Consider the following 25,155-nt stretch of genomic DNA (forward strand, 5'->3'; position numbering starts at 1 on the left):
TTGTAGGGTTTTTTCCTTCATCCTTGTACCAAGTTATGCACGTATTTCTTAGTCAAAACCATCTTTAAAATATTTATATGGACAATCAGGAAATTTACTAATGAATTCACTAAAGAAATGTGTGCAAGCACAAACCAGTGTTTCCTCCACAGATAGCAAGTGTTTTATAGTTCTTCTCTGGTAATACTGCTAACAACTTGAGATGTGTAGTGTGCTTCTTGTTATACTGCAGTGAAATGAGCTTTAAGGTTTCTATTGCCTTTAGCAAATAAAAGAAAATATTGCTGTGCCACCTCAGCATCATCTAAGAGTCGCTGACATTCTGCACTCCTTAGGGCATTTTTTAGCCATAATTCAACAATCTTCTCAAAAAACAAGAGTATTTTTGTTTAAAATCCCAATAAAACATTAAAATTTGAAACAAAACACAGTAAGTACCTGGAAAATACCTCCCCCCACTCCAAAATTAGCTTATCAACTTTTTTTGCCTGAACAGTAGCATTGTTCCACCTCATAGATTTAATCATTAGGTGATATATTTTGAATAAAATTTTTATAATGTCTTTTGTTTACAAACACCCAAAGAGATGCAAAATGTTCATTTGATGAACTCATGGGTTAAATGGAGGGAGTTTAAACCAGTTTCTAAAATAATAAGGTACCTCAAGCATAGTTTTGAGAGTGTATGAAATGTAATATAAGTTGCCCAAATTTATCATTGCTGTAGGGCAGTTAAACACTTCCATTGCAAATAATGTACTAATAATACATGAGCAGAGCTAACAAACAAAGCAGTTTGCACAGCAGTTTATGGGCTCTAGCTTATGATATGCTAAGCTTCCTGGGAACTCCTGGGGTCATCAGAGGACTACTGTGAAACTTTGAAGTGCTTCAGGGTGCCTGGTGCTCCCCAGAAGGGATAGCTACAGAAGGCTGTGACTGCTAACAAGCTGCAGCAGTGTCCCACAAGCTTTGTTGCCAACTTTCCTTGATTTATGGGTACTTGAAGCTTTTTGTTTCCAGCTGACTCCACATTAAGGACAGCCCAGCATCCTTTCAGCAAATGCTAGAAAGAGTGTATGAACCTGCAAAGCCCAGAGCACAGCCAATTGAGTAGAAGGGGCCAGAAATTTTACTGAGGACACAGTGTACTTAGGTAGTGAGGTGCTGCAGGGCGCTGTCACTGACCATCCACAGGAGTAACCAGATCAGCCCAAGAGAGACCTCAAACCAGAATGAGTTCCTCAGGGAGGATGCAGTTCTGGAGGCCTGGAGCTGCAGAAATGTCTGGAAACTCTTACTGAGGCTGGGATCAGAAGACAGGGTCCTTGCCTGGAGGAAGCACTTGTACCCTGGAGGAGGATCTGTTTTGCCAAGTAAAGGAGCTTTAGGAGGCAGTCAGCACTCTGTGAAGCTGAGATATGGACAATATCATACTCTCCAAGACCCTACAATTATAAGAACCTGAACTCCCAGACATAGTGAAGGAGAACAAGGAAGAGCCTTTGCATAAGATTTTGGAAATGGAGACTTCAATGTTACAATGAAGGCTAGAAGCTTGTAACCTTGACAACAGGATGAGGGTTCCTGTCCTGTCTGAGCTCCGCCACTACAACATAGTCACAGTGACTCGTACCAGAGGATGAACTAGAAGCTCTGTCCAGTGAAGCATCTAAATCTGCTTAACCTAAGTCATGAGGAAGGATGGATGAGTGATGGCAAGCACTGGGAGACTCTCTGCTGCAGGCTCCTGATAGGAGATATCCTGAGTCCTGAGGGTAATGGCTCAAGTCCTTGTGAAGCCACTGTTGATTATTTCTAAAAAATCTTGGTGACAAGGAGAGGTTTTTAAGGATTGGAAGAAAGGTTATAGAAATATGTCCAAGACTGGAATGAACAAAGGAAGAAAAAAAAAAAAAAAAAAAAAGGCTAAGAATGGAGAAAATGACTGCTACTTTCAAGAAAGGCAAGAAGGAGGATGTGGGCAACTGTGGCCGAGTTAGCCTTACCCTGGTCCCTGGAAAGATGATGGAGCAAATAAACCTTGAAACTGTTTCCACACACATGATGGAAAAGAAGGTGCTCAGGAGAATGTTTCACAAAGGGGAAAGCCATCCTGATGACAGCATTCAATGAGATGACTGGCTTGACAGATAATGAGAGGACTGCGGATGCTGTTTCTCTTGACCTTAGCAAGACTTCAGAGGCTACCGTAACATCCTCATAGACAAAACATGCTGAATTGCTGGATACAAAGACCACATTCAACATAATTCGTCCTCTCATCACATTATGTACCAATGACACTAAAACTGAAATTCAATGGCTTGGCTTTTGTAGCTGCAGTTCTGTTCAATAACAAAAATGTTACCACCACATAGTAATCTTGGATGAGATGTCATGGGTTGCTACGATGTGTCAGATGGTGAGAATTAAAAATAGAATGGATAGAAATAAGACAGGCAATGCACAAAAAGAATGTCCGAAAAAAGTTTTCAAGACAGATTTTAGTACTTCATTATTTCTAATCCTAATATTATAATGCTTCTGTTGCACATGATTCATAATAGACTCATTCCTGCTTGTTCTTTTGCCCTTCATTTAACTGCTCCCTTAAAGAACATGCACGTTTTTAATTTGGAAAACCTTAATAAAATAGAAGTTTAAACAAGCAAATAAACAAAAAATGCTGCTGACACTTTAAAAATGGCTCATTAGAAATGAATGGGAAAACCATCTGTCTTTGTTAGCTACATATTAGATATTTCATGCATCAGCAATGTCTAATACATGCACAAAGGAACAAAATGTTTCAAGGATTATGGGCATTGCTGCTGACATTATATCCTTTTGAACCATGGAGAATCAGTAACAGTTCCACATAACAGTAATAAACAGTTCCACAGTCCTTACAGGGTGTAGATCCCATTCTCATTACTATAAAAACTGTACTTTTTCCTTTGACTTGAGAGGTCATTGGTAAAATCTATGCTCTACCTCTTGGAAGAGGTTTCATTGGTTTCATAGGTATTGTTCCTTTTTCCTGTGTTCTTAAAGTAATTTTAAGGTGGTCAAGGGTCAAAATTTTTGTAAATTAAATGTGTCAGTTTTAATGTCAATATGATACATGTGTTTATTTTGTCTTGAAATGACTTCACAGCCAAAAGAATACCAAGGTTTCATCTTCAATTATGAGGCATTTTCTTTTGAAGTAGAGAATTATTTTCAGAGCATAACAGTCACAATATCTTAAAAAAAAATTAGAATGGGATGGGAACTACAAAACTGGTTTTGGAGAAGAACATTATTGTATATTTAGAAAAAACAATTTTGAAAAAGTATGAGTTACTCAGATAAAACAGTTGCATCTTAGAAATAATTGCTTATACATGACTGTATAATATGAAACATATGTATACATGTAAAAATTGTACATTAAATGGTTCTAGTATAAGTTAACTATACACATCACAATTAAAAAATCAACATTGGCTTTCCCATCACTAGTTTCTATAGGTAAAAAAATTTTAGTTAATTGTCTTTTTGGATTTGTCTGGGATTTACACTTTGTGTGCTCTGTTAGATCAATAGAAACATTAAAGGAGTTTATTTAGACTGCAATTACAGATTGTACACTGTAAGTGGTCCTCTATAAACCAGTGCTCACTCTTCAGCAATAGCAAGCAGTAACCATCATATTTTCTTCTACTAAATGCCAGTTTGGATATATGAAAAAAAACAATCAGAGTTATAGAAGTGAGCCTTTATCTTTGAAGGTCACAGGTGGAGAAAAGAAACTACAAATACAAAAATTCACAGCTCTCTGTGAGCATCCATAAGCATTGTTATATGTAGGTCTCTTGGAGTTGTTCATTCCCTGTCTGGTAGGGACAGTCATAAAATTTTCATAGGTTTGCCCTATTGAAATAACTCAGTGAGGCGCCCATAGAAGAAAGTTGGATTGTTTATACTACAGTAGATATCAAAGGTAGATAAAGACATAACTGACTCTTGGAGAGAAACTGAAAATAATTTTTGTAGTTTGCTTTTATAGCTTACATCAGAACAATAATCTTTATAAGGACAAAGCTATTTTTTTAAATGCTATTTGCCAGGACACGACAAGTCAAATTTGGCTTTTTTTAACAGAATCTGCAGTAGAGAAATAGCTACCTCGTGTGACTGCAGTATTTGAGCAGTGCAGATATATTTGTTTGTTTGCTTGTCTGTTTCTTTATAACTTTGAGAAGTACTGTCTTGCTTGAAGAGGCTTAATTTTTTTTTTTTTTTTTTTTTTTTTTTTTTTACTCTTTATATGCTTGGAAATTGTAGCACTTCTTGAAAAAATTTTTTCTTTTTTTACTATAAATATTCTTTGGCTAACCTAATCAAGATCTGTGTTAGGTAAATTTAGTCTTGAAAGATGAAATATTATTGCCTCTGGTATTTTTTTGAGGTTAAAATCCTCTTGCACTATTAGATCAATGGTAAAAGGTTATAATTTGGCATATTAATGAAGGTCAGTTTGTGCAAATCTTTTTTTCTTTTCTTTCTCTTATTCTAATAACAAATATGAAAACAGAGACATATCTGCTTCCTAATCTATTTACAAAGTATTTTCTAGACTGCCAGTTTTAATTATGACACTCTCTAGCCTTTCCAAAAGTTTTATTTTCTATAGGCTCTTTTGAAAATCTGAGTTATAATGTTGAAGTTAGCATGGCTGCTGCTGAATGTTGAAAATATTTCAATAGTTCTCTTTAAATATATAAGTATAGATATGATATGGTTAAGTGATGTAATGATGATCTAATATATTCTGCCATAACAAATGCTCTATCTATCCTTGGATATCAGTTTTTTATAGGCATCTAATTGGTTCTAAGCATAAAGTATTCAATGTCTTTTATGTTTGGAATAAATAAAAAGAAAAAAGGAAAAAATAACAGTAATAATAGATAAGTCCACTTGTTCAAATAAATGTTTTTTTATACTCTTGCTTCTATTCTTGGATCAAATAGTACTTTAATGTCAGACTGAACCATAGAAATATTTTCTTCGATGATTCTCTTCCTTGAGTAGACCCTAGGTAAACATCAATCAACAATTCTGAAAATTTTCTGTAGGATATTGGAAGCAGTTGTTCCCCCCTTCCCCCCCAAAACTGATAGTGATGTCTTGCTTAAATGACTTGCAGAGTTCAAAAATTGAAATATGAAGGAGATAAACATTTCTTTGCTCATCCATTCAAATAATTATGCAAGGTCATTTGCACAGGCTTCTGAATTGGTGTGCATTATGTTCAATTTTTTCTCACGTCAAATTCTCTAAATGTCAAGGTAATCTATCTTCACACTTAGATTTGTATTGTTCATGCTTCATAAAATTTCAGAGTTGGAGCATGTTATCTAGCACTTCATGTTGCCATGCTAATTATTGCCAATAAAGATTGCAATTGTAATCACCTTTATTCGGCCTTTTTTGATTGCCTGTGGTGAAAGGAACAGACCAGAAAAGATCTCCTTTGTTCCCCCTGAGACAAAGTCTATTCCACTGTGAGCACTCTACCCAAAGAGTTCATTTTTTCTTTTCTGCAATCAGTGTAATCTCTGTATATGGGGTGAAGAGCTTTGAGGTCAATTGACAGAACTAGAGCTGCATTGCTAAACTTCCCAAATTTAACAAATGTTTCTCCTGGAGGAGCTGTTACCTGCATTCAGGTGATAGCTCCTACTTTTTCAGTGCAGCAATTTTCTTCCTTTCAGATTTCTCAGGTCAAAGAGGACTTGTCTCAAAATCAATACTAAAATACTGTAAGAGTTACCTGTAACTCAGAAAATATCAGAGCAATAAAAAGTGAGGAAAAGCATTGAGCTGCTTTCCATAACAACTAGGCCCTTTACACAGCAGTCTTGTGTAGAGGAAGAGATTTCCAAGGGAAATAGTGTTGAAGATACCAGTTTCCACAGGTGCAGCAATAAACCCAGTTGCCATCAAAGACCAGCATTAAATTAAGAGAGAGGAGCACAAGCAAACAGGCAGCTGGGGAGATGGAAACCTTTTATTCAAAATCCTTGAAATATGGAGAGTCGTCCTCATAGATGATTTATTCAACATCTGAGTCTAACAGATCAACTTGCTGTAACTCTTGGAAGCCACATGACAACAGATTCCCTCTTATTCTTGAAAGAATGAAATAATACTTCTACTTTTTTTCTCTACCAAAGTGAATCAGTTCCACCCAAGATATTGGAGGCAGATCATTTATTTAATGTTTATGGTAGCATTGATTTACTGAAGCTTGGTTTTCACAAATTAAGGGTTTCCCCTTGACATATCTTTGGAGAAGTGCTGCCTGTTACAAAGGCTGCAAATTACATATTTTCTCTCAGATTGTATGGTGAAATCTTGAATTACCTTGTTGCTCCTGTAGTGATTGTTGTTCCTGTGAGGGATGAAAGGTACACAGGCAAAGAATGCAGCTCTTGGTGTTAGTGACCAGAGATGATAAGATAAAAAGGCATTTATGTCCTTTTGCCTTTGCATTTTGTCAGGAACAGAGCAAAGTCTAATGTGGGTTTAGTTAATAGAGGATGTTACTCAAAGAGCAGCTTCATATGACAAAATGCATAACCATTCTCTGTGGGGGTCTGCAGTAATTCAAGAAATAATGCTGCTACTCAGAAAATTGTTTGACACACAGAACACAAATTTAAACCTTTCTTTCTCTTCACCCTATGTTGTGTGATAACTTGCTAAACCGCATTCCAAAATTTTCATATTATTATGACATCCTTTTTGTACATCAAGTTTGGGACATGGAAGTTCTTACATTTTAAGAGATGATTCAGTATTCTTGAATAGTATTATAATTTATTTTAAAAACTTGAACATGGCAAACAGTTTTTCTAATACCTTAGATAATAACCAAAACCGTAAAGCAAGAGTAAAAAATGCACCTAAACATTAGAGTAATTTTTTTGTATTTTTAAATTAATTTCTATTGCTTCTGAAATAGGAAATTAAGTAGTCAAGACTGATGGGAAGGAACTTCAACAATGGTTTTCCCCATGGTAGTGGTCAATGAACTGTTGATACCAAAATGTTTTATTTTCTGGTTCATGGCCGTATGACTCTAGAGATCCTCCCATATGGCAGAAATAATCTTCAGTTTTGCTTATTACAGTTTTTACTTGTTTTGTTGTCTTTCTTAGCTAAAAGTATTCAAAGCATTCAGCACTTTTGTTTTTAAAGCACAAACACTTATTCAAATGAGACAGTTTGACTAGTGATTTTTAATTTTTTTTATGTTTACCAGCTGAAACAGGTAACAATGTAAATTCATCTGGCCTTGTAGATAGGACAAATTGCTCTTATTGTGATAAATAAGGAACGAGTTTGATCCAAAAAGAAAATGAGTGTGTACCTCACTTCTGGGTTCCATGTCTGAAAGTTGCATCCAGCCTGATATAAGATGTATCTTATATTCTGGTTCAGGAAAACAGCAAAAAGAAAACAGTGGCATGAAAAAAAATTTAAAAAAGGAAGTTGAAAGTACAAATATCCTTTATAGCATGTAAAAATCTGTTTCTTGAAACAGAAATGTGTGCATTGCAGCTGAAACAGAGCTTAATGCAGAAGCTGAAATACAGCTTGCTGTCTCATTGGGCTGAATGTTACCTTGTGATTGTGTGAACTTATAGCTTCAAAAAGAGAATTAAAAAAGAAATATATGGAAAACACACAAATACAACTTTTTTTATCTGTTCCTTTAAAATATGTTTGTTTGGGTCTGGGTTTTTTGTAGTGTAATGTTCCTGAATCCACAGAATATCAGGAATAAATTTTAGTTACTGTTACTAAAGGGAAGATCATGAGTAGAGAATTATGGGAGGAAAGTATAGAGAACAAATAAAGTATATCTTTAAAATAAAAAAAAGAACAATGATTAAAAGTCTGAAGCAATTGAACTGGAAGGGAATGAAAACTACATAAGCCCTTTGAAGGCTTTCTGTATGCATCAACCATGCAAAAGACACCCTTAGACAATATTAATGGAGTAGCAGAAACTTCATTTTTTTATCTCTCTTCCCAACAATATACCTTCCAAATAATTTTTCCCCAGTTTGGGGTCAATATCCATTTATGTCTGTTATTACCTGGTACCATTCCCCAAGTACTTAATTTATGCTTTCTTAGCCACCACTTCAGATACAATTGTAGTCTGCAGGTGGTGCGTATAGTTCCCATAAGCCAGTACCTACATCTCAGTTAAATTAAAAAATTATACGTGTGTTTATGACAAAGATAGCAATATTTTATTCCCTAATTTTAACTTCATATCCTTATGCTAACAGCAGATAAAGGTGGGTAGACTTTCTTTAATGCATAATTTTTGCAATTTACCTTCACCTAACGATTTACTCTGTGATGGACAAATTGGTCTTTGGTTACTGATTAATCCTTTGGAGAGAGCTACATCAGCCAGTTCTCTCAGGCCCCTGGGGTGCATCTCATGGAATTCAGTGCACTTAGGTATATTCAGGTTCCTCAAACCTGACCTTCTCCTAGGATGGGAAGGACTTCAGTGTCTCAGTACCTAGCATGAGCTTCAGCGATATTAACAGTAGAAATTGAGGCAAATAAAAATGTTGAATATCTCAGTCTTCTCTCTGTTGTTTGCCACCAGCTGTCCTGTCTTATTTATTGCAGCGGTACATTTTCTTTAACCTTACTTTTGTGGCAAACATAGCTGTAAATCCCTTCCTATTCTTTGCATCTCTTGCCAAATTAAGCTCCAAATTGGCCTTAGCTTTCCTAATGCCACTACTACATATGGAGATGACATCCCATAATTTCTCCAGGGTATATGTCCCTTATTGCTCACCTGTGTGTTTCCTTCTAGCACTTCAGTTTACCCTTAAGATGCTTACTAAGGCACACAGGTCTTTTGCCTTCTTTACCTGATTTCTTACATTGGGAAATCAAGCAATGTGCTCTACAAATAAAATCCTTAAAGGGCTGCCAGCTTTGTTCAGATCCCTTTTCCCTGATGGCAGTTTCCTAGGGGATCCCATGGACCCAAATACTGAAGTCTAATCTAAACTCCTAATCAACTGAAAGTTTCCTTTTCTAAATTCAGGGTCCTGACTACTCCACTGCTGTCTTATATCCCTCAAGACTGTTAATTCCATCAGAGCATAAGCTCGGCAGCCCAGGTAAATGCTTTCTCTAATCAGTTACTCAGATAGACTGATTGGTTAAAAACATTTGATTAGTTAAAAATGGAGAGCTCTATGAATAAAGTAGGGAATAGATTATGGTAATGATTGTAAAGGCAAGCTCAAATGAATTTGGGGAGAGGAGGAGAGACATAGGTGAAAATCTGAGACCATCTCAGGGTGACATATGAGAGTAAAGAACTAGGAGCACAAGAAGAACTTCAGAGATCAACTCATGACAGCTTTTTCAGGTTGAAGCTGGTGAAAGAGGTCTGGTAGCTGTCAGTGGAACAAAGGACATAAACTTTCAGAGTATGAAAGAAAAAAAAACATGTTTGTAGAAGGAAAGATGAGATAGAAACATGAGTGTTTGAAGCCTTTGTAGTGACTGGAAGTGTATGTCCTTGGAGCTTTGTGGTGTGTGTTGGTGCCCTAACTTTCAAGCTGTGTATGTATTGAAAGCAAGCTCTTATTTCTCTACTTCAGATGATCCAATAGCCTCTAGCTTACAAGGAATAAATTTGTCACTGAGCACTGTGGTTTCTCAGGCTGTTAGTTGATTTGATTGAATGCACTAAACAGCATAAATCCTTACTGTAGAATGGCCCATTGTTGCATGTATTGTATGGCTAACAGGCTGACCTAAACTTCACTGAATGTCTTGCCATTTCTCATCAAGAATCTGTCAAAGAGGAAGTTGAATGATAGGCACACTCTAGCTGAGGGTTCAGTTTAGGATTCCTGTTGCTTTGACTGAACCACTGCGGAAAAAGCAGTTCTGATGCCTCTTAAATATTGCAATTTTGTCTGCAAAACCACCTTTATCTGTGTCAAAGGCAAGTGCTCTGACTGATATATTTTCTGAAATGTTTTTTATACAGAAGACTAAAAAGACGAGTTTCTTGTATTTTTCTGCTATAAAGAAAGAGGTCTAAAAGAAAAAAATGGCTTCTTCTGAGATTTGTTCTACTCTGGAATATTCATCTATATTACTGTTTATCACAGAAGATGTTGAGTTGGAAGGGACCAACAAGGATCATCATCATGCATCTGCACAGGACCATCCCCAAGAGTCACACCACGAGCTTTTGTTAACCTTTGGCATTTTCCAGAGCTTCTAGCTGAGCTATTTTGGAAGAAACCCACCAATTTGATTTTCTAATTGATAGACAGCCATTTTAGAACTCTTAAGATTCAGGAGAGACTGCCTCTGCAGTTAGCATGCTGAAAAAATGGCTTTGGCTCCAATAGGCTCCTGCCAATATGTACAAATAATTGATAAAAAAGAGCAAGAAAAAAGTAGGCAGACTCTTCTCAGGGGTATCCAGTGACAGGATATGTAGTGGGCAGAAGGTAAACTACATGAAATTCCACATGAAGATAAAAAAATGCTCCTTTTTTTTAATGTGAGGATAGTCAGGTGCTAGAATAGATTTCCCAGAGAGGCTGTGGAGACTCCATCTTTGACATACTCAAAACCAGGCTGGACACAGACCTGAGAAAACTCTAGTTGTACCTATTTTGAGCAGGGGAGCCTAGATGAACCTCAGAAACTTTTTTCCAAAATCAACAATTCAGGTATTCTTAAAACCCTTCCTTGTTTTTTCAATTCCTTAAAACCCTTCATGTAGGATATAAGGCAGGTGACACCTATATATTTCACTGGAATGTGAGAAGTAGAAAGGGAGTTTTCAAGCAGGCAAGAACTAAATTTAATACTTAACTCATTATATGGAGACAGAGGAACTTATTACATTAACACTAATTCTCTGGATACAATTCATGACTATAGCTTGCAATTTTTAAATACAGGTGGCAAAATATAAAACCATCAATATAATTTGTGTATTTTCATTGCCTTCTCCTTTTGGTTGCTTTTCTGTAGAAAGCTTTTTAATTTATGGAGAGATGCATGGAAAGTAAAGAGATAATACTTATGGAAGCTGATTCATATCTGTTGGAGGAACTCTACACATGTCACAATCTAAGCAGTGAATGGAGCTTATATTATTAAAATTAATAGTTTACATAAAAGATTTATGATTTGGTTTTCTAATATCAATGGGGGTATTTGGATTTGGTTATTGGAAAGGAAACTATTGACATTGGCAAGTTGGTAAAACAACAGAAAGAAATTAATCTTTGACTATCATTATATGGACTCTTAAAAACATATATCAGCCTTTTTTTTCCCCCTGAGAATTCTAGAAATCATCTTGATTTTTATAATGAAGTGAAAAAAAAATTAGTCATTTTGAAAAAGTGCTTGGATTTTTGCCTTTTGATAATTTAATTTCCAAGAATAACAGCCAAAATAGCTTAATTTATAATTCACTTTTAATAGTCCTAATACCTCCTTACCTTTTTTTAAATAACAGTTCTCATTAACACAAAATTTTGTCTTGATTCTAAAAACTGGGCCTCAGAATAGGTGCTTCTATGAATTTTTTTCACATTTAATGAGGCTTCCAGTAACTCTTTTTAACAATCCAGAAAGGAGTACAAAAAGCTCTATTATTAATTGTCTCCTTTGCATTAATATTGACTGTTGCATCTCAGCTAATAGCTGGCATGAAGCCAGGGTAGGAGTGGCTAGTTGTGCAGTGTAGGTAACTGCTATGTTTCAGTGACCTAGTGTTCCCTGCAGTCATACAGAATAGTTTTGATAACTCAAAGGCAGTTATGAAACTAATTAGGGGAAAAAAGGGAAAGAAATGTGTTTAATGTTTGCTCCTCTGCACCTCAGTTATGTCCATAAAATTGGACCAGGTCAGAACTGAACTGTGTTCTCCTAATACAAAGTGAAAGGCTCTCCACTTAATGAGCTTTTTAAGCTAAAAATGGAGCATAGCCAAGTGCTACAGACCAATTTGTAGTAGTGTACCAGTAGTAATTTATTCACAACTTCATAAAAGAAGTCAACAAAAAAAAGAGCAGCTGTAAAACAATTAACATCTGTTGGGTCAGTGTTCTCCTATGTTCTATATGAGACATTTGAAGGTGCTTATTTGTAAGAGTATGATGCTTTTATATATTGACTACTTCAGAGAAAATTCAGTAAAGAGCTGATTGGGCATGCAGTGTTATTCTGTGGATGTTGCCTCTAGATAATAAATGCATTCTGACATGTATATCAAAAGCAGGTATGTTTGTTGTGCATAAGCAGAAAAAAAAAAAAGTATTTTTAACCATATTTCCAAAAGTGTGTTTTAAGTATTATAAAGGATGAGCCCTGAAATGCGATTTTTGTCAGTTATTTTAAGAATGTCTGAATGCTTTTTGATAATAATGACTATTAATTTTTAACATGAGAAAAATACAGTAACCTGATTTTTGTATCCTTATTGCTAAAATACTCAGGCTTTTAAAAGTATAAATAAAATTCCTTTGTAATATCCATTTCTTTTCATGTGACATGGTAACTGTATCCCACAACTAAATAACACAGAATACAAAAAAATTTGAAAGAAAAGACTGGGGTTTTTAAAGGGATAAAATTTTTCTTTCATGTGGCAAGAAATACCTGTGCCTTACAGAACAGAACTACATAGGATTCTCCATTAAACAACCTGTTTATTATATAGGAACAATTTTTCTTATCAAATTATAACTATGAAGATATATTTGAATGGTTTAATACCTGAAATCAATATTGAACAAAAGTAGACAAGAGCTGGAATAGTTTGTCTTTCATATCTTCTCTTGTCCTACCAAATAGCTGCAAAAATAGAATTAAATTCAATTTTATTTACAGTGAAAGGAACAGGAATGTATGACTTTTAGAGTACATAGAGGCCTCTTTTATTGCAGCCAGTGCAGAAATTTGGCTCTGAAAGCTTTGAAAACATTAGCAAATTGTTTTCTTTGAATTTACAGAACCACATCATATGTATATCATGAATAAAAAACTATATTTATCTAATTCATGTTCCTTACATTCAGATGTAATTTAGATTTTGGTCGAAGTTTTCTCTTCAGTGTTATCACTAACAGATCTTCACAAAAGCATTCAAAAAGAGAAAGAACACAATGAAATTAGGATCCTTCATGATTCCTACTTTCTGAAGCGTACTGGAAATGTTACTTGATGCACTTCACCCCAAACACTGGAGTACTTACTAGTTTCACACATATAAAAAGATGTCTTCCTAATCCTTAGCATTTAGAAAATTTACTTTTCATATTTGATAATTTTTGTTCTTGTTTCATCTTAAAAATTATGAAAATGTGATTCTGTCTGTCTGCATTTACCAAACCAGAGTGTTCTCCGAGTGACACTGTGACTTAGAATAAGTCCTTTTGCTGTTGCTCAGATAAATTCTGGGACAATAACCTGAACATAACTTTTATTCATAATGCATTCTGATACAATTGCCAGGAAAAGAAAAGCTAGTCACAGAAATGTATTATTGATTTTGTTTTAAATTTTTTTCTGTTATTTTTAAAACAGAAAAGTTTGGAAGTGATTGGGCCAAGCTGTTAATTTTTATTCCACCATGTCAATGCTGTTTTTCTTTTTTTTTTTCACCCTGCAGATGCACATGTACAGCAGGGTGGACAGGGCCAGACTGCAGTGAAGATATAAATGAATGTGAATCTGAACCATGTTTGAATGGGGCCACCTGTTTTGAATCTGTGAAGCCGGGGCAGTTTGTATGCATTTGTCCTCCGTTTTATACTGGTGACTTCTGCCACCAGCGCTTCAGTCCCTGTGAGCTGCCTTACAATCCCTGTATAAACAATTCAACCTGCTTGGCACAAGTAGATGGAAATCCAATGTGCATTTGCAAAACAGGTGAGAACTGGAATAGTTAATTTCTTCCATTTTCTGCGGTGATCTGGAAAATTGCAAATATATATTGAATTTGTCACTATCTTTAATTTTAGTGGAAAAGAATGTTTCAAATAACATAAAACTATCTTGAATTGCAGCAGTTCTATCAGTTGTGTTTAAAGACTGGAAAGATAGCTGTCTGTTTACTTACTATTAATTTATTATTTTACAATACTTGTTAAATCTATGGTGGCTTAGATTCAGCACTATGAATCAGTATTTCTCAGTCAACTGTTACAATGACATAGAGATAGACAGGTACCTGGCCAGCAAAGACAAACTAAATTGACAAAACAGACAGGCAGATTTAGAAAAAAATGTATGCAAATTGGTGAAAGTACAAAAATTGGAGCAAGTTGGAAATGGTTTCTTTTCCTGCTGAGCTGTCAGGTAGGCCTGGCACATCAGGGAAGTAATCTTCCCTTGCTTAATGGATATAGTGGGTTTCTCCCTGTATGCACAACAAACCAAATCACAGCAGGGGCTGACAGCTTCCCTGGGCCATGGCTTAAAGACACAATCTCACCCTCAATGTACAAGAACTGCTAAGGTGAACGGAGCAACAGTTTAACTGTGCAGAACATTGCTATACATTTCCATGTAGGAACTGAAGAATGCATTAACTAATTAACAACTGTACTGAAAAGTTAGAAAATTTAAGTAGCAGGGAAGTACAATTACTAAAACTGGAATTGGAGGAGGATTTTGAAGTCTTCACTGTTATGCCTATAAAGATCTCATAGGGACAAAGGCTAGCAGATAATTGCAGTGTTACATGACTATACTATTATTTGTCATTTATAAAGCTACAAAGATATGGACATAATATCTAGGAATGAGGAGCACGTAATACCTTGGGTTTTTACTATTAAGGTAAATGTTACTGCAAGCTGCTGAGGAAAAATCCCAAACATCGCTGGGGAGGTATGCAAGTTGCTTAGTGAAGCATCTTTAAGAAAAGCTGTTTTTCAAAAACGTAGGTAGATTTCTTCAAAATACTTGAATTAGTAGTAAATGGCATGTGGATTAAACTTGCCAGTAGCTAACAGTCGAGTCATTAGAAAGGGTGAGTCTGGTATAATAGGAATCAAAATGTAGCAGTGCTTACCATATTTTAACAGCCATCTGTTGAAGACCATATCTGAGATGGGTACAACAGATTATATATCCCATATAAATTTATGGGACAATAAATTATATCACTGACAGTGGTAAATGTTTAGAAGAAAAAAGAGAATATGTGTTGGCTAGGTCAGAGAAGATAAAGCTGATGGAATATGAATTGGGCAGAATCAAAGTTGATGTAAGATGCTACTTTAGGACAGAATTACCACAGCAAATTAGTAGGAAGGTGATTTAGTCATGATTAGCTGTAGTAGAAAACAAAGTTGCATCTATATTCTTGTATGTACATTGGGGAACTATAGCTGTCTGATTTTGCTATAAAGAGTTCTAAAATTCTATAAATACTGTTAATGTAAAACTTCCTCTTGAACTGTTTGCCCTAGATACAGAGGTTTTCTTCCTTCAAAGAGATAGATTATAATATTAGTGTAACAAAAATGGTCTCTCATATCACAGATCATGGAACAGTGTTAGACCATGACTTTAGGTCAATGTGTCCACAGAACCAGATTAAGAAGTTTAAGAAGTTATGATCTCTACAATTGCACGATGGTATATTCAAGGTTGCAAAAATGTGGTACGGAAGGCCATTATTGCAAAAGCTTAGGAATCACTGCTGTAGAACAAGTTTCCCAAGAGGTGTAGAGAAAACCCCACTTAAATACTTTGCCAGTAATTGATAAGCAAGGGTTTGATCAAGACGTCTAGGAGGACATATAGGTTTGAGATGTTAATCATATAGCCAGCACTGAATCTTAAATAATAATACACACTAAATGCAAAGAAAACAGGAGGAATGGAAAACTTAGGGCAAATAGCAGAATTTTTATTGCCTAATTTATCAACATGCCTTTCCAGTATTAGAGAACTCCATTCTTAGAATTAATCTTAATAATGGAACTGAAAATTTAGTGTAACAGTTAAGCAAGGCAGGAGATGTAAGCAAGACTATAAAATTTAAATAATGCTGGAATATTCATAGCTGAGTCTTGGCCACTATTCGTAAATTCCCCAAAAGAACTACATGAGAAAGATACAAAGAGCAATTCAACTGTATATATAAGTAAAATAGAGGGTAAATAAACAAGAGTCTAGGCAGTAGACCATGCTCTTCCTGATAATGGCAAGCACAAAACTGTTTTTTAGAGGAAACCCGAAAGAGAGATAGGACAGTTTGGTAAAAATAGTGATGCTTTGTGAGAAGAATTGTTTTCCAAGACAAAAAAAATTACTGAAAAAATGTTTTTGAATCAAGGAAAACTATGAGCATACAACTACTGAGTGCAAGACCAGCTCTCTGGCTGGAACTGATGAACAACAAGTTTAATTAATGATGAAATGAAAGATAAAAGATAACAGTTTGAAGAAGGTGTGAAACCTTTGTAATTAAAAGCACATAAATATTGCAGAGAATACCAAAATGAAAAAATAATTTGCAACCATAAACTACAGGCCAGAAAACACCTAGTGTTTTCTAAAAAGACTATTTTTAAATGTGATCTATTCTTTCATGAGAACTATTAGTAGATATTTGTATAGTAGCAAGGCAAGCGAGTAGGAAAGGCAGATAGAGTTGACATAAAGAGAGGAAGAGAAGGGGAAGATTGCTGAATTAAAATGGTTTCTAGAATTCCTGCTTCTTAGAAAGTAGGAAGGAATGTCTTTAAAATTAGATGTAGAACTTCCTTCATTAGTCCGAGTAATACGGATAGGATAATCTCAGGATGTTCATGCAGCCTCCTTATTACAATGGAAACAATTTTCCATAAACATGATAGGTGATAGAAAAATTATCAGGAAATGCTAGGTATTATACATTAAGTATTGTATAAATATAGAGAGAGTTCATACCAAAGCTGTACCTACTCTTTTAAGAAATATGAATTATTTGGCTGGCATTTGTGTTAACTCAGTAACGCCTTTATGAGTTATGGTAACAGGGAGATTGGACCAATATACAATGTATGTATTGTTGAAAGAAGTAAACTGGAAATGTCTGGATTGCGGATATCCACAGTATTACATTAAGGAGGTGTTATTTTCTGGTGTACTTCATTTCACACAAAAGCAGACATACAAAGTGAAATGGCTAATGCTGTAGAAATGTTTATGTCACTCTGACAACTAGTTAGGCAGCTTAGGAAAAATCTTTCTGGTGGCAGGCAGGCTGAATTCTTGACCAGTTGCCTCTTGCGGTTTTGCGGTAAAGGTGTTTTTTTGGTTGGGTTTTTTTTGTTTTTTTTTTTTTTTTTTGTTTGTTTGTTTGTTTTTGTTTTTTTAGGTTCATAGCTTTTGAAAGCACACAGTTTTAGAAAGGAGTAAAAAGAACAGGGACTAGCAACATATGTCATTACGGCACACAAGTGCACAAAAGCTTTGTCATCTTATTTATGCTCATTGCAGACTTAAAGCAAGAAACTGAGAAGTTGAAAAACTGGTTTATGCATGGGGCTTAAGGTTAAAGCCATCAGTTTTAGGGTGTAGTGAAATTATGTGTATTGTTCCAGGGAAATCTATGAAAAGGACTCATCTCTAAGGAGAAACAATAGCAACAGTTTTTACTGGAATTTTGCATTCTATTTTTTCTTTGTCCTTTCTAAAAGCAATACATTCTTGATGCTTCAAGGTAATTTTTTAAGTCCTTGTTTTAAACAGATTTTCCATGGACTTTTTCACCTCTTTTATCAGTTTCCTGTCAATAGCTTTCCCATGACACCTACTCTTTGTTCTAGATGCTAGTGATCATTTTTATTTTGTCTGTAACACCTTATAGCTAGAAATTTGAACCGAGGCAAAATATTTTTCAGCTGATGCCTGAAATAAGGCTTAGTGAAAATTATCATAATGTACAAAATTTATAATACCAAGCAGAAATAATAAACAGATGATGAAAAAAAAGTTTTTTAAATTGGAGTTTGCCATTGTCAGCTTTCTGAGTCCTTCGATGCCAGTTTCTTTTTCAGACATATGCATGCATAATTTACAGAATGAAATAGCCTTTTTACAGTGCCTAATATTTTACACACCTCTGATTTTGATTCATGTACCTACTTGTGTTATGCTGAACAACCTAAGTACCTGAACTAATGATTATGGGACTGCTATGATATCTCTGCTGTTTGCAAACATTGGTTCATAAATAGTTCATGGTAAGGAGAGAAACATCTATGGTGCTGTTCTGATGAATGAAACAGTAGAGAGATTAGGGCAAAAGAATCCCATTAGAATCCTGTTACCTGCAGAGGTCAATTCTGTAATATTTCTCTGCAATGGAATAAGGAGATGGAAATGACCATAACTGTGACAACAGATATTTAGTTTCTGTATTCTGCACATTCCATCACTTTGCAACTCCCAGAAGCCCCATAGGCAGAGTAGACAAATGCAGGATTTCCTGTATTTCAGAGAAAGGGAAGTAAAAACAGCACCTGTCTCATCTTAAGTAATAGCTTTCCAGATGTTCCTAGACCTCATATCATTAAAGTAATTTTCATGCCACCTGAACAATTAAAAATAAAGAGAAATAAGACTTTATTTTGTAACACAAGGAACTGCAATAACTTGCAGTTGTCAATTTATCTCTGTTAATTTCTGAAAGTCTTAAACATGTTATGCTACTACAAAAATTAACCTTACTGGGATACTTCCTCAAATATATCTGTACATATTCAATACATTCAGAAATGTTTAAAACTAATTGCAATAGCATTATAAAGCTAAAATATATTTATATCTGTGAGTTTTTTATAATGCTACATTGGTTTACCTTCAGTGCATCCTTTTCAGTAAAATTCTATTTTCCCTGCCCATTGACAGCCTTCCACTCAGTAACCAAAATTAGTTTTAGAAATTTCAAGCATTACAAATAAAAGAGAAATTACAGATGAGGAATCTGACTACAAATAGCCCTATGAGTCCCAGTGTCTTACATTCACTAATGACCTCCAATTTCTTAATTAAGCCAGAGCTAGAGAAACATGTTGTCTGTCAGCTTTTCTGCTCTTAGTGGCACTTTTCTTACTCAGTGGCGCTAAAAGGCATGTATCAAATACCGACTCAATATTTTGTGCGTCAGTGACTTCTGCCTACTCACACAATCAGGCCTAGTACTTAACTTGGTCTGTGGTGCACTAGTTCATAGTTCTTTTATCTTTTTTCCTTAATCAAAGTACAGGCAGGAATAGCTGAAGGTTCAGCAGCATTAAGATGCAGATTACACATGCCACAGATAAGAAAAGTATTTGGATGGTTTGCCCTAGTTCAGGCTCATTTGCACATAATAAACTTAACCATTCAGAATACATTTTTTTCTGTGCTGCAGGATATATTTCAAAACAGTACACTGAGACAGAATTTTCCTCACTATTATGACAATTCTTTTACAGCTTTTTGGGGGGACTGATTTGTTTTTTCCTGGTTTGTTTTGGACTTTTTTTGTTTAGATTTGGTTTTGTTTTTGTTGTTGGGTTTTAATTTTGTGAAACATACCAATAGAAAATAAATGAGGGTATTCATTCACGCTCAATTTCTGAAAAAAACCCAAAAAACTACAAACAACATAACAGAATAAATTACTATAATTGAAAGGCTAGTTTGAGAAATGTTCCAGGCTTTATTTTCCCAGCTTCCAGCTTTATAGTAACATTGCTGTGAAACCTTCAGCAAATATTAAGAGCTCATTTCAGTCGAGCCCAAAAGTTATTGAACAGAAATAATCCAAATAAGAAGAAAATACCAACTGCTTTGATGTGAGCTCATGTTTAGATCATATATTGGAGTACCAGCAGAGATTTCTTTCTACAGCTTTCTCTGCAACTCTGACCAAGACACTTATATTTTCCAGTCAAGATTTTCTCTAGATAAAAATAAGTCATACTATTCTAACAGTGGTCTTTCATTATTTCCTCACCTTCATTAGGTACTTTGAAAATCAAAAATACAAAACATAACCAAAGAAATATTATTCTTATTCAGGTATCTAAAAAAGTACAGTTAACAATTTTTTCTTGTTGTTTTAATAGGGTATCTAGTAGAACTTTTGTCATATTTATAGCAATATGTACTGAATTTCAAGAGATAAATTTAAAGTTGTTTCAGTTTAATTTTTTTATCTCAGTGATGTTCAAAATTACTTTGGGGAACTCTATTAAAGGTCTTTCAGCAACCTGCAATCAGCACTTGCATGTAAGTCATACAATGCAAATAGTTTGCTCATTGCAATGGTTTCATTTCTCCATCAATTGAAAACAAATATATTGAATTTGTGCAATATTCAACCGAGTAGCTGTAGTTTCTCCATGCTATGTATAGAATTTCACCACAAGTATGCATTTAGGAGAATGCCTATTTATGGAAATGTTATAAGATGTAGTATGCTGTCTAAGAGCAAAAATAGAGTTCATGTATCAATGAAAAGTGTCTTATTTCATTTTAGTACATATTCTGGAACACTTACACAGGCAAACGTAATGTATAATGCAAGTGATGTGCTGTGGAGATGAGACCTTAATCACATTTTGTCTTCATTTAAATATAAAAACCAGTTGGGTTTTTTTCTCAGCTACTGACTGCTTTGCATAAATGCAACTCTAACTTCCACTACTCTCTCTAATATATTAATTACTGAATTAGCTTTTAGTTTCTGATTTTGTCTCACACTCTCCAAGAAAGCTTTTCTGTTTTTTAAAATAGGTTGCATTTCCCCAGTATATTTATCCAGATGCCCTATCCAAATCTGTTATCTCTGGTTCATTAAAGTATGTTGAGACTTCATATACTGCCTGGAAATTAACTAGCTGAAGCTAAGGAACAAAAATAGTTGGAGAAAGTTCTTTCAGGGTTACTTCTACTTGTAGTTCTGATCTTTAGGTCAGTGAGCTGTAAGGGCTGGCTCCTTCAGAAGCAGCAGTCAGCCACAAGTCTGACAGTATGCGAATGAGGCAGGAAGGGCAGCACTGGTGGCTGTGTCCAGGAACAGCAGAGAGGGCCAGTCAAGGCTACAGAGAATAGGGCAGATCCAAGGTCAAGCCAGAGAATCTGTCTGTAGGCCAAAGTCAGCATACTACAGAGCTAGGCATTGGCCATGGCTGCAACTCAGCTCAGTCAGATACCAAGGGCAAAGAGCTGCAGCTTAAATGCCCAAAGAGAAGAGGTAGCCATTGCTGATGCTTCTCTCAGGCTTTTCTTAAAATGATTTGAGTGCAGATGAGGTTTCCCAGGCCAGCCACTTCATTGTCTCAGTTAGTCCTGGGTGCAGATAACCAAAAGTCCACGAGAATCTCTGACCCTTTTATTCACATGAAGTAGCTGAGTTCATTCATTCACCATTAATGAAATCTGTGTTTCAGGATTTGAGGGCACTTACTGCGAAGTTAACAGTGATGAGTGCATCTCCCATCCATGCCAGAATGGAGGTCTCTGTGTGGATGGGGTCAACAACTACAGGTCAGGAAAATTACTTCAATGACAGATATGATACATGGATTTTTATCATCTAGCTTTTCCTTTCATACTCCGAATGTCTAATGTTTGCTGACCTTCAGTGAAGGGGGGGGGGGGGGGGTTTGTAATGTGTTTGACAGTTACATTATAGTCTAAATCTTCTTGTGTGCAAAAAGTAGTACATATACACCATAAGTTTGACCCAAGAATTTATTGTAGGACCAATTAAAATCACAAGGAACTAATTTAAAAAAGCAGAGCTGTTGTTAGTCCACTTACAGTAGTACAAATAATCTGAGTTGAAATAAATAGAAAAAAATGAAGAATATAGTTATAGCTGTTTTATAAGAAATCTTGCAATTATGTCTCTTTGATTACCCTCACAATGTCTTTGTGCATCCTGTGATCAGTGATCTTGTTCTTCGAGAACTGGCAGTCTTATTGCAGGTCACTAGCATCTGGAAGTCTTTGTAGGAGAACTATGATGTTCACAGTGGGTTTTTTTCTCATCTTCAGTCTCAGGGCTTCTTGGAGCCTCTCACTCACCAGCATGCCTAAGTCGTTCTCAGCAGGGCTGCTCTCAATCTGTTCATTGACCAGCCTGTGTTGATATCAGGGTTGTTTTGACCCAGCTGCCGCACCTCGCACTTGGTCTCATTAAATCTCATGTTATCCCTAAGGGCCCACCTCTCAAGGTTGTCTAGATTCCTCTGGATGTCTTCCCATCCTTCAGGAGTGGAACACAAAAGGCTTTTATTTGTATCACCATGAACATCTCAGTGTCTCACACCCTCACTATAGATGCTATTCCAGAGCTGAAGCTATAGCATGAGTGGCATCAGTCAGATGGCTGCAGGGCAGGTGTCAAAACAAGAGAAAAGCAGCTCAGGCCAAGGCAAGTTCTAAGTAAGCCCTTGCACAGTGGGGTCAGAACAAAGCTTGTGGCCTTCAGCTAATGATAACAAAGGGCTTCAGACACTCTACTTGTTGGTGCTTGTTGAAGTACTGCCCTTTGCAGTTACCAGTAAAAAGCAAACATGATTTTGGTACCATTTAATTAATACCTCTCAACATCTGCCATATTTTCCCGGAATCTTTGTAATGACCTAAAAAGTAATGTAGTGGCATCCTTTCTGATAGGTGCTCCTGCCAACATGGTTTTACTGGGACCCTATGTGAAGTGGAGATTAATGAATGCTTATCAAGACCGTGCAAGAACAATGGAACTTGTCTGGATCTCATAAACAGGTTTGTTACTTCTAAATGACAAGTTTCCCTATATTCATTATGTTAATTCTGGGTTTGGATGGAACCTTCACCATACAAGTTAAAATGGAGTAAGTAAATGCTACTGACTCAGTTTTTTGTTTCTTATGTGAGCTTAAAGAAAAATAGAAGGGAAAATGTCTTCTGCAAAACTTGTTCTTTTCCTTCTTTTGTTTTTGGTTTTTTTAATTTGGGAAAAGACTGAAAGAGAAGAAAATGGATCTTGTTGGATTGCTACAAACCCTGTGTTTGTTCAACAGCACTTCACAAGTTATTCAGAGACTTGTGCAAGATCATTAGCCCTGAAGTCATTTCTTATATCTTCAGTTAAAATTTCTGTGCCAAATTGTTCTATTAATTTAACAAAAAGTAAAACACCATTTTTGCTCCAGAAACATGGAAATGAGAAAACTCTGTTCATTTTAATATGGATGAGGATTAGGGACACCAGCTTGGAATCAGGAGATTCATATGGCTTTTAAGTATTGCAATAGATCCCATTGTTACTTCTATTGACATACCTGATTTTTCCTTTTCTAAAGATTCATTTGTAACTGTGCACCTGGATACTATGGGTCTCTGTGTGAGATGGATGTAAATGAGTGTGAAACTTTGCCTTGTTTACATGGAGGAAGCTGCATCAACAGGCTTGGAGGCTATCGGTGTCTCTGTCTACCTGGATTCACAGGTATGATCTACTCTTTCAGCCAAGAAGCTTATTTCACAGGTTTTGCATGGTTTTAATGTTATAGCAAGAACAAAATTTAATCTCCTCATTGGAGGACAAATCAATACTAACTTAAAAAGAATTTTATCAAATTCTTTTGAAGTACCTCAAGATTTTTTATATTAAGACTTGAATTATAATTTCTTTAATCACCCATACATTCAGTTGAAATGAGTTATTGTATAGTATAAAGAAAATTATTGTGTATTCTTTTTAATTTAGCCAGGAAGAAAACTATTATCATAGACACAGAATAAATTTTGTAAACAATAATATGCTACCTTGTCATTTGAATTTGCACAGAACCATAGAAACACCTTGACTTTTTGACCCGTTTGATCGACACCACTGCCTTTAGTGCTAACTTTAATATTTTTACAGAGTCATGACAAAATACTTAATGGGTAGAGATGCAGTAAAATTTCTCTAAAATGATGTTGACTTTTATTTAAATGCTCAGTGTGCTGCTGAGCTAGTTCATACACAATGTTTTGATAGATCCATCTTAAGCAACATGAAAACACATGGGATCATATGACTGCAGAAATATTTACAGTTGTTCCCTCAAGTTGAATAATGTCCGCATATTTTTCTGCATAGAATGTTTTTTCCTATCTATTCCAGCCTGTGATGAACACCACATAAAGTACAAGATAAAAAAGGATGCAATTTGCATCCACTGAACTGAGAGGAATGTAATTCTCCACAGAACAAAGAACAAGTACAGTTCTGGGAATTTCTATATAGCTGTATATCCTTCTTCCATTCACCACAAATCTTAGTCCACATATCACTTGTGCACTGATCTTAAAAATGATCCTTGACATTTCAGAAAAAAATGAAGAAATCTCTATCATTTTCCTGCCTAAATCTTTTAAAGCCTCCCCCTGGAATATTTTCTTCTGATGGCCTGTGCTCTAAGTAGTACTTCTTGGGTGCCATAGAAACTTCTGTTCATTAGGCAGTGGTGCTGCAGATGTAATTTCTAATAAATGTTAAAATAGCTGTATTAAACTTTATGTATGTTTCTGTAAGAATTCCCTGTTATATTTATGAAAGAAAAGACACCTGCACATGAGCACTTAGGAGATTCTAATTTGAAAAGGAACAAGCAGTCTGCAGGTGTGCTTTTATCTTGATTTTTCATTATGGACAAAGCAGTTTGACTTTAGTGCTTTTTCCTAACATATTTAACCAACAAGGAGAAGATGTTGGCTTTTGTTACGGGTTTTTTTGTGATTCTTTTTTTTCCAATTAGCTGTAATTTAGAAAGAACTTTTCTTTCAAAGACTAGGTCCCTTTAAAGACAGATGACAGCATGAATTATTCCCAATGATAAACTGAATTTTAAAAATGTTTTAATATACTGAGAACTTTAATCATCAACTATTAAAATATTAAATTATTATAAATGAACGGAGACTGGAAACAAATTAAAATACATTGAATTGTTTAGGCCAAATTATGTTAATATATACAAAATTTCATTTATTAAATCTTATTTTAAAATTACTAACTTTTATTAGATATTCTGAATGTTT

At 35.3% G+C, this 25,155-nt stretch overlaps 1 protein-coding gene across 1 annotated transcript in view; it reads left to right on the forward strand.

The window, feature by feature from the left end:
- Window positions 1–25,155, forward strand: part of EYS (eyes shut homolog) — a 702,981-nt gene that overhangs the window by 258,757 nt on the left and 419,069 nt on the right. The window contains exons 22-25 of the mRNA XM_059842660.1: window positions 13,757–14,016; window positions 21,528–21,624; window positions 22,762–22,869; window positions 23,430–23,575. Of these exons, the coding sequence (XP_059698643.1) occupies window positions 13,757–14,016; window positions 21,528–21,624; window positions 22,762–22,869; window positions 23,430–23,575 (611 nt within the window). The remainder of the gene's footprint in view (window positions 1–13,756; window positions 14,017–21,527; window positions 21,625–22,761; window positions 22,870–23,429; window positions 23,576–25,155) is intronic.

This window comes from Haemorhous mexicanus, chromosome 3 (genome assembly GCF_027477595.1).
Source record: "Haemorhous mexicanus isolate bHaeMex1 chromosome 3, bHaeMex1.pri, whole genome shotgun sequence".
NCBI classification, from domain to species: domain Eukaryota; kingdom Metazoa; phylum Chordata; class Aves; order Passeriformes; family Fringillidae; genus Haemorhous; species Haemorhous mexicanus.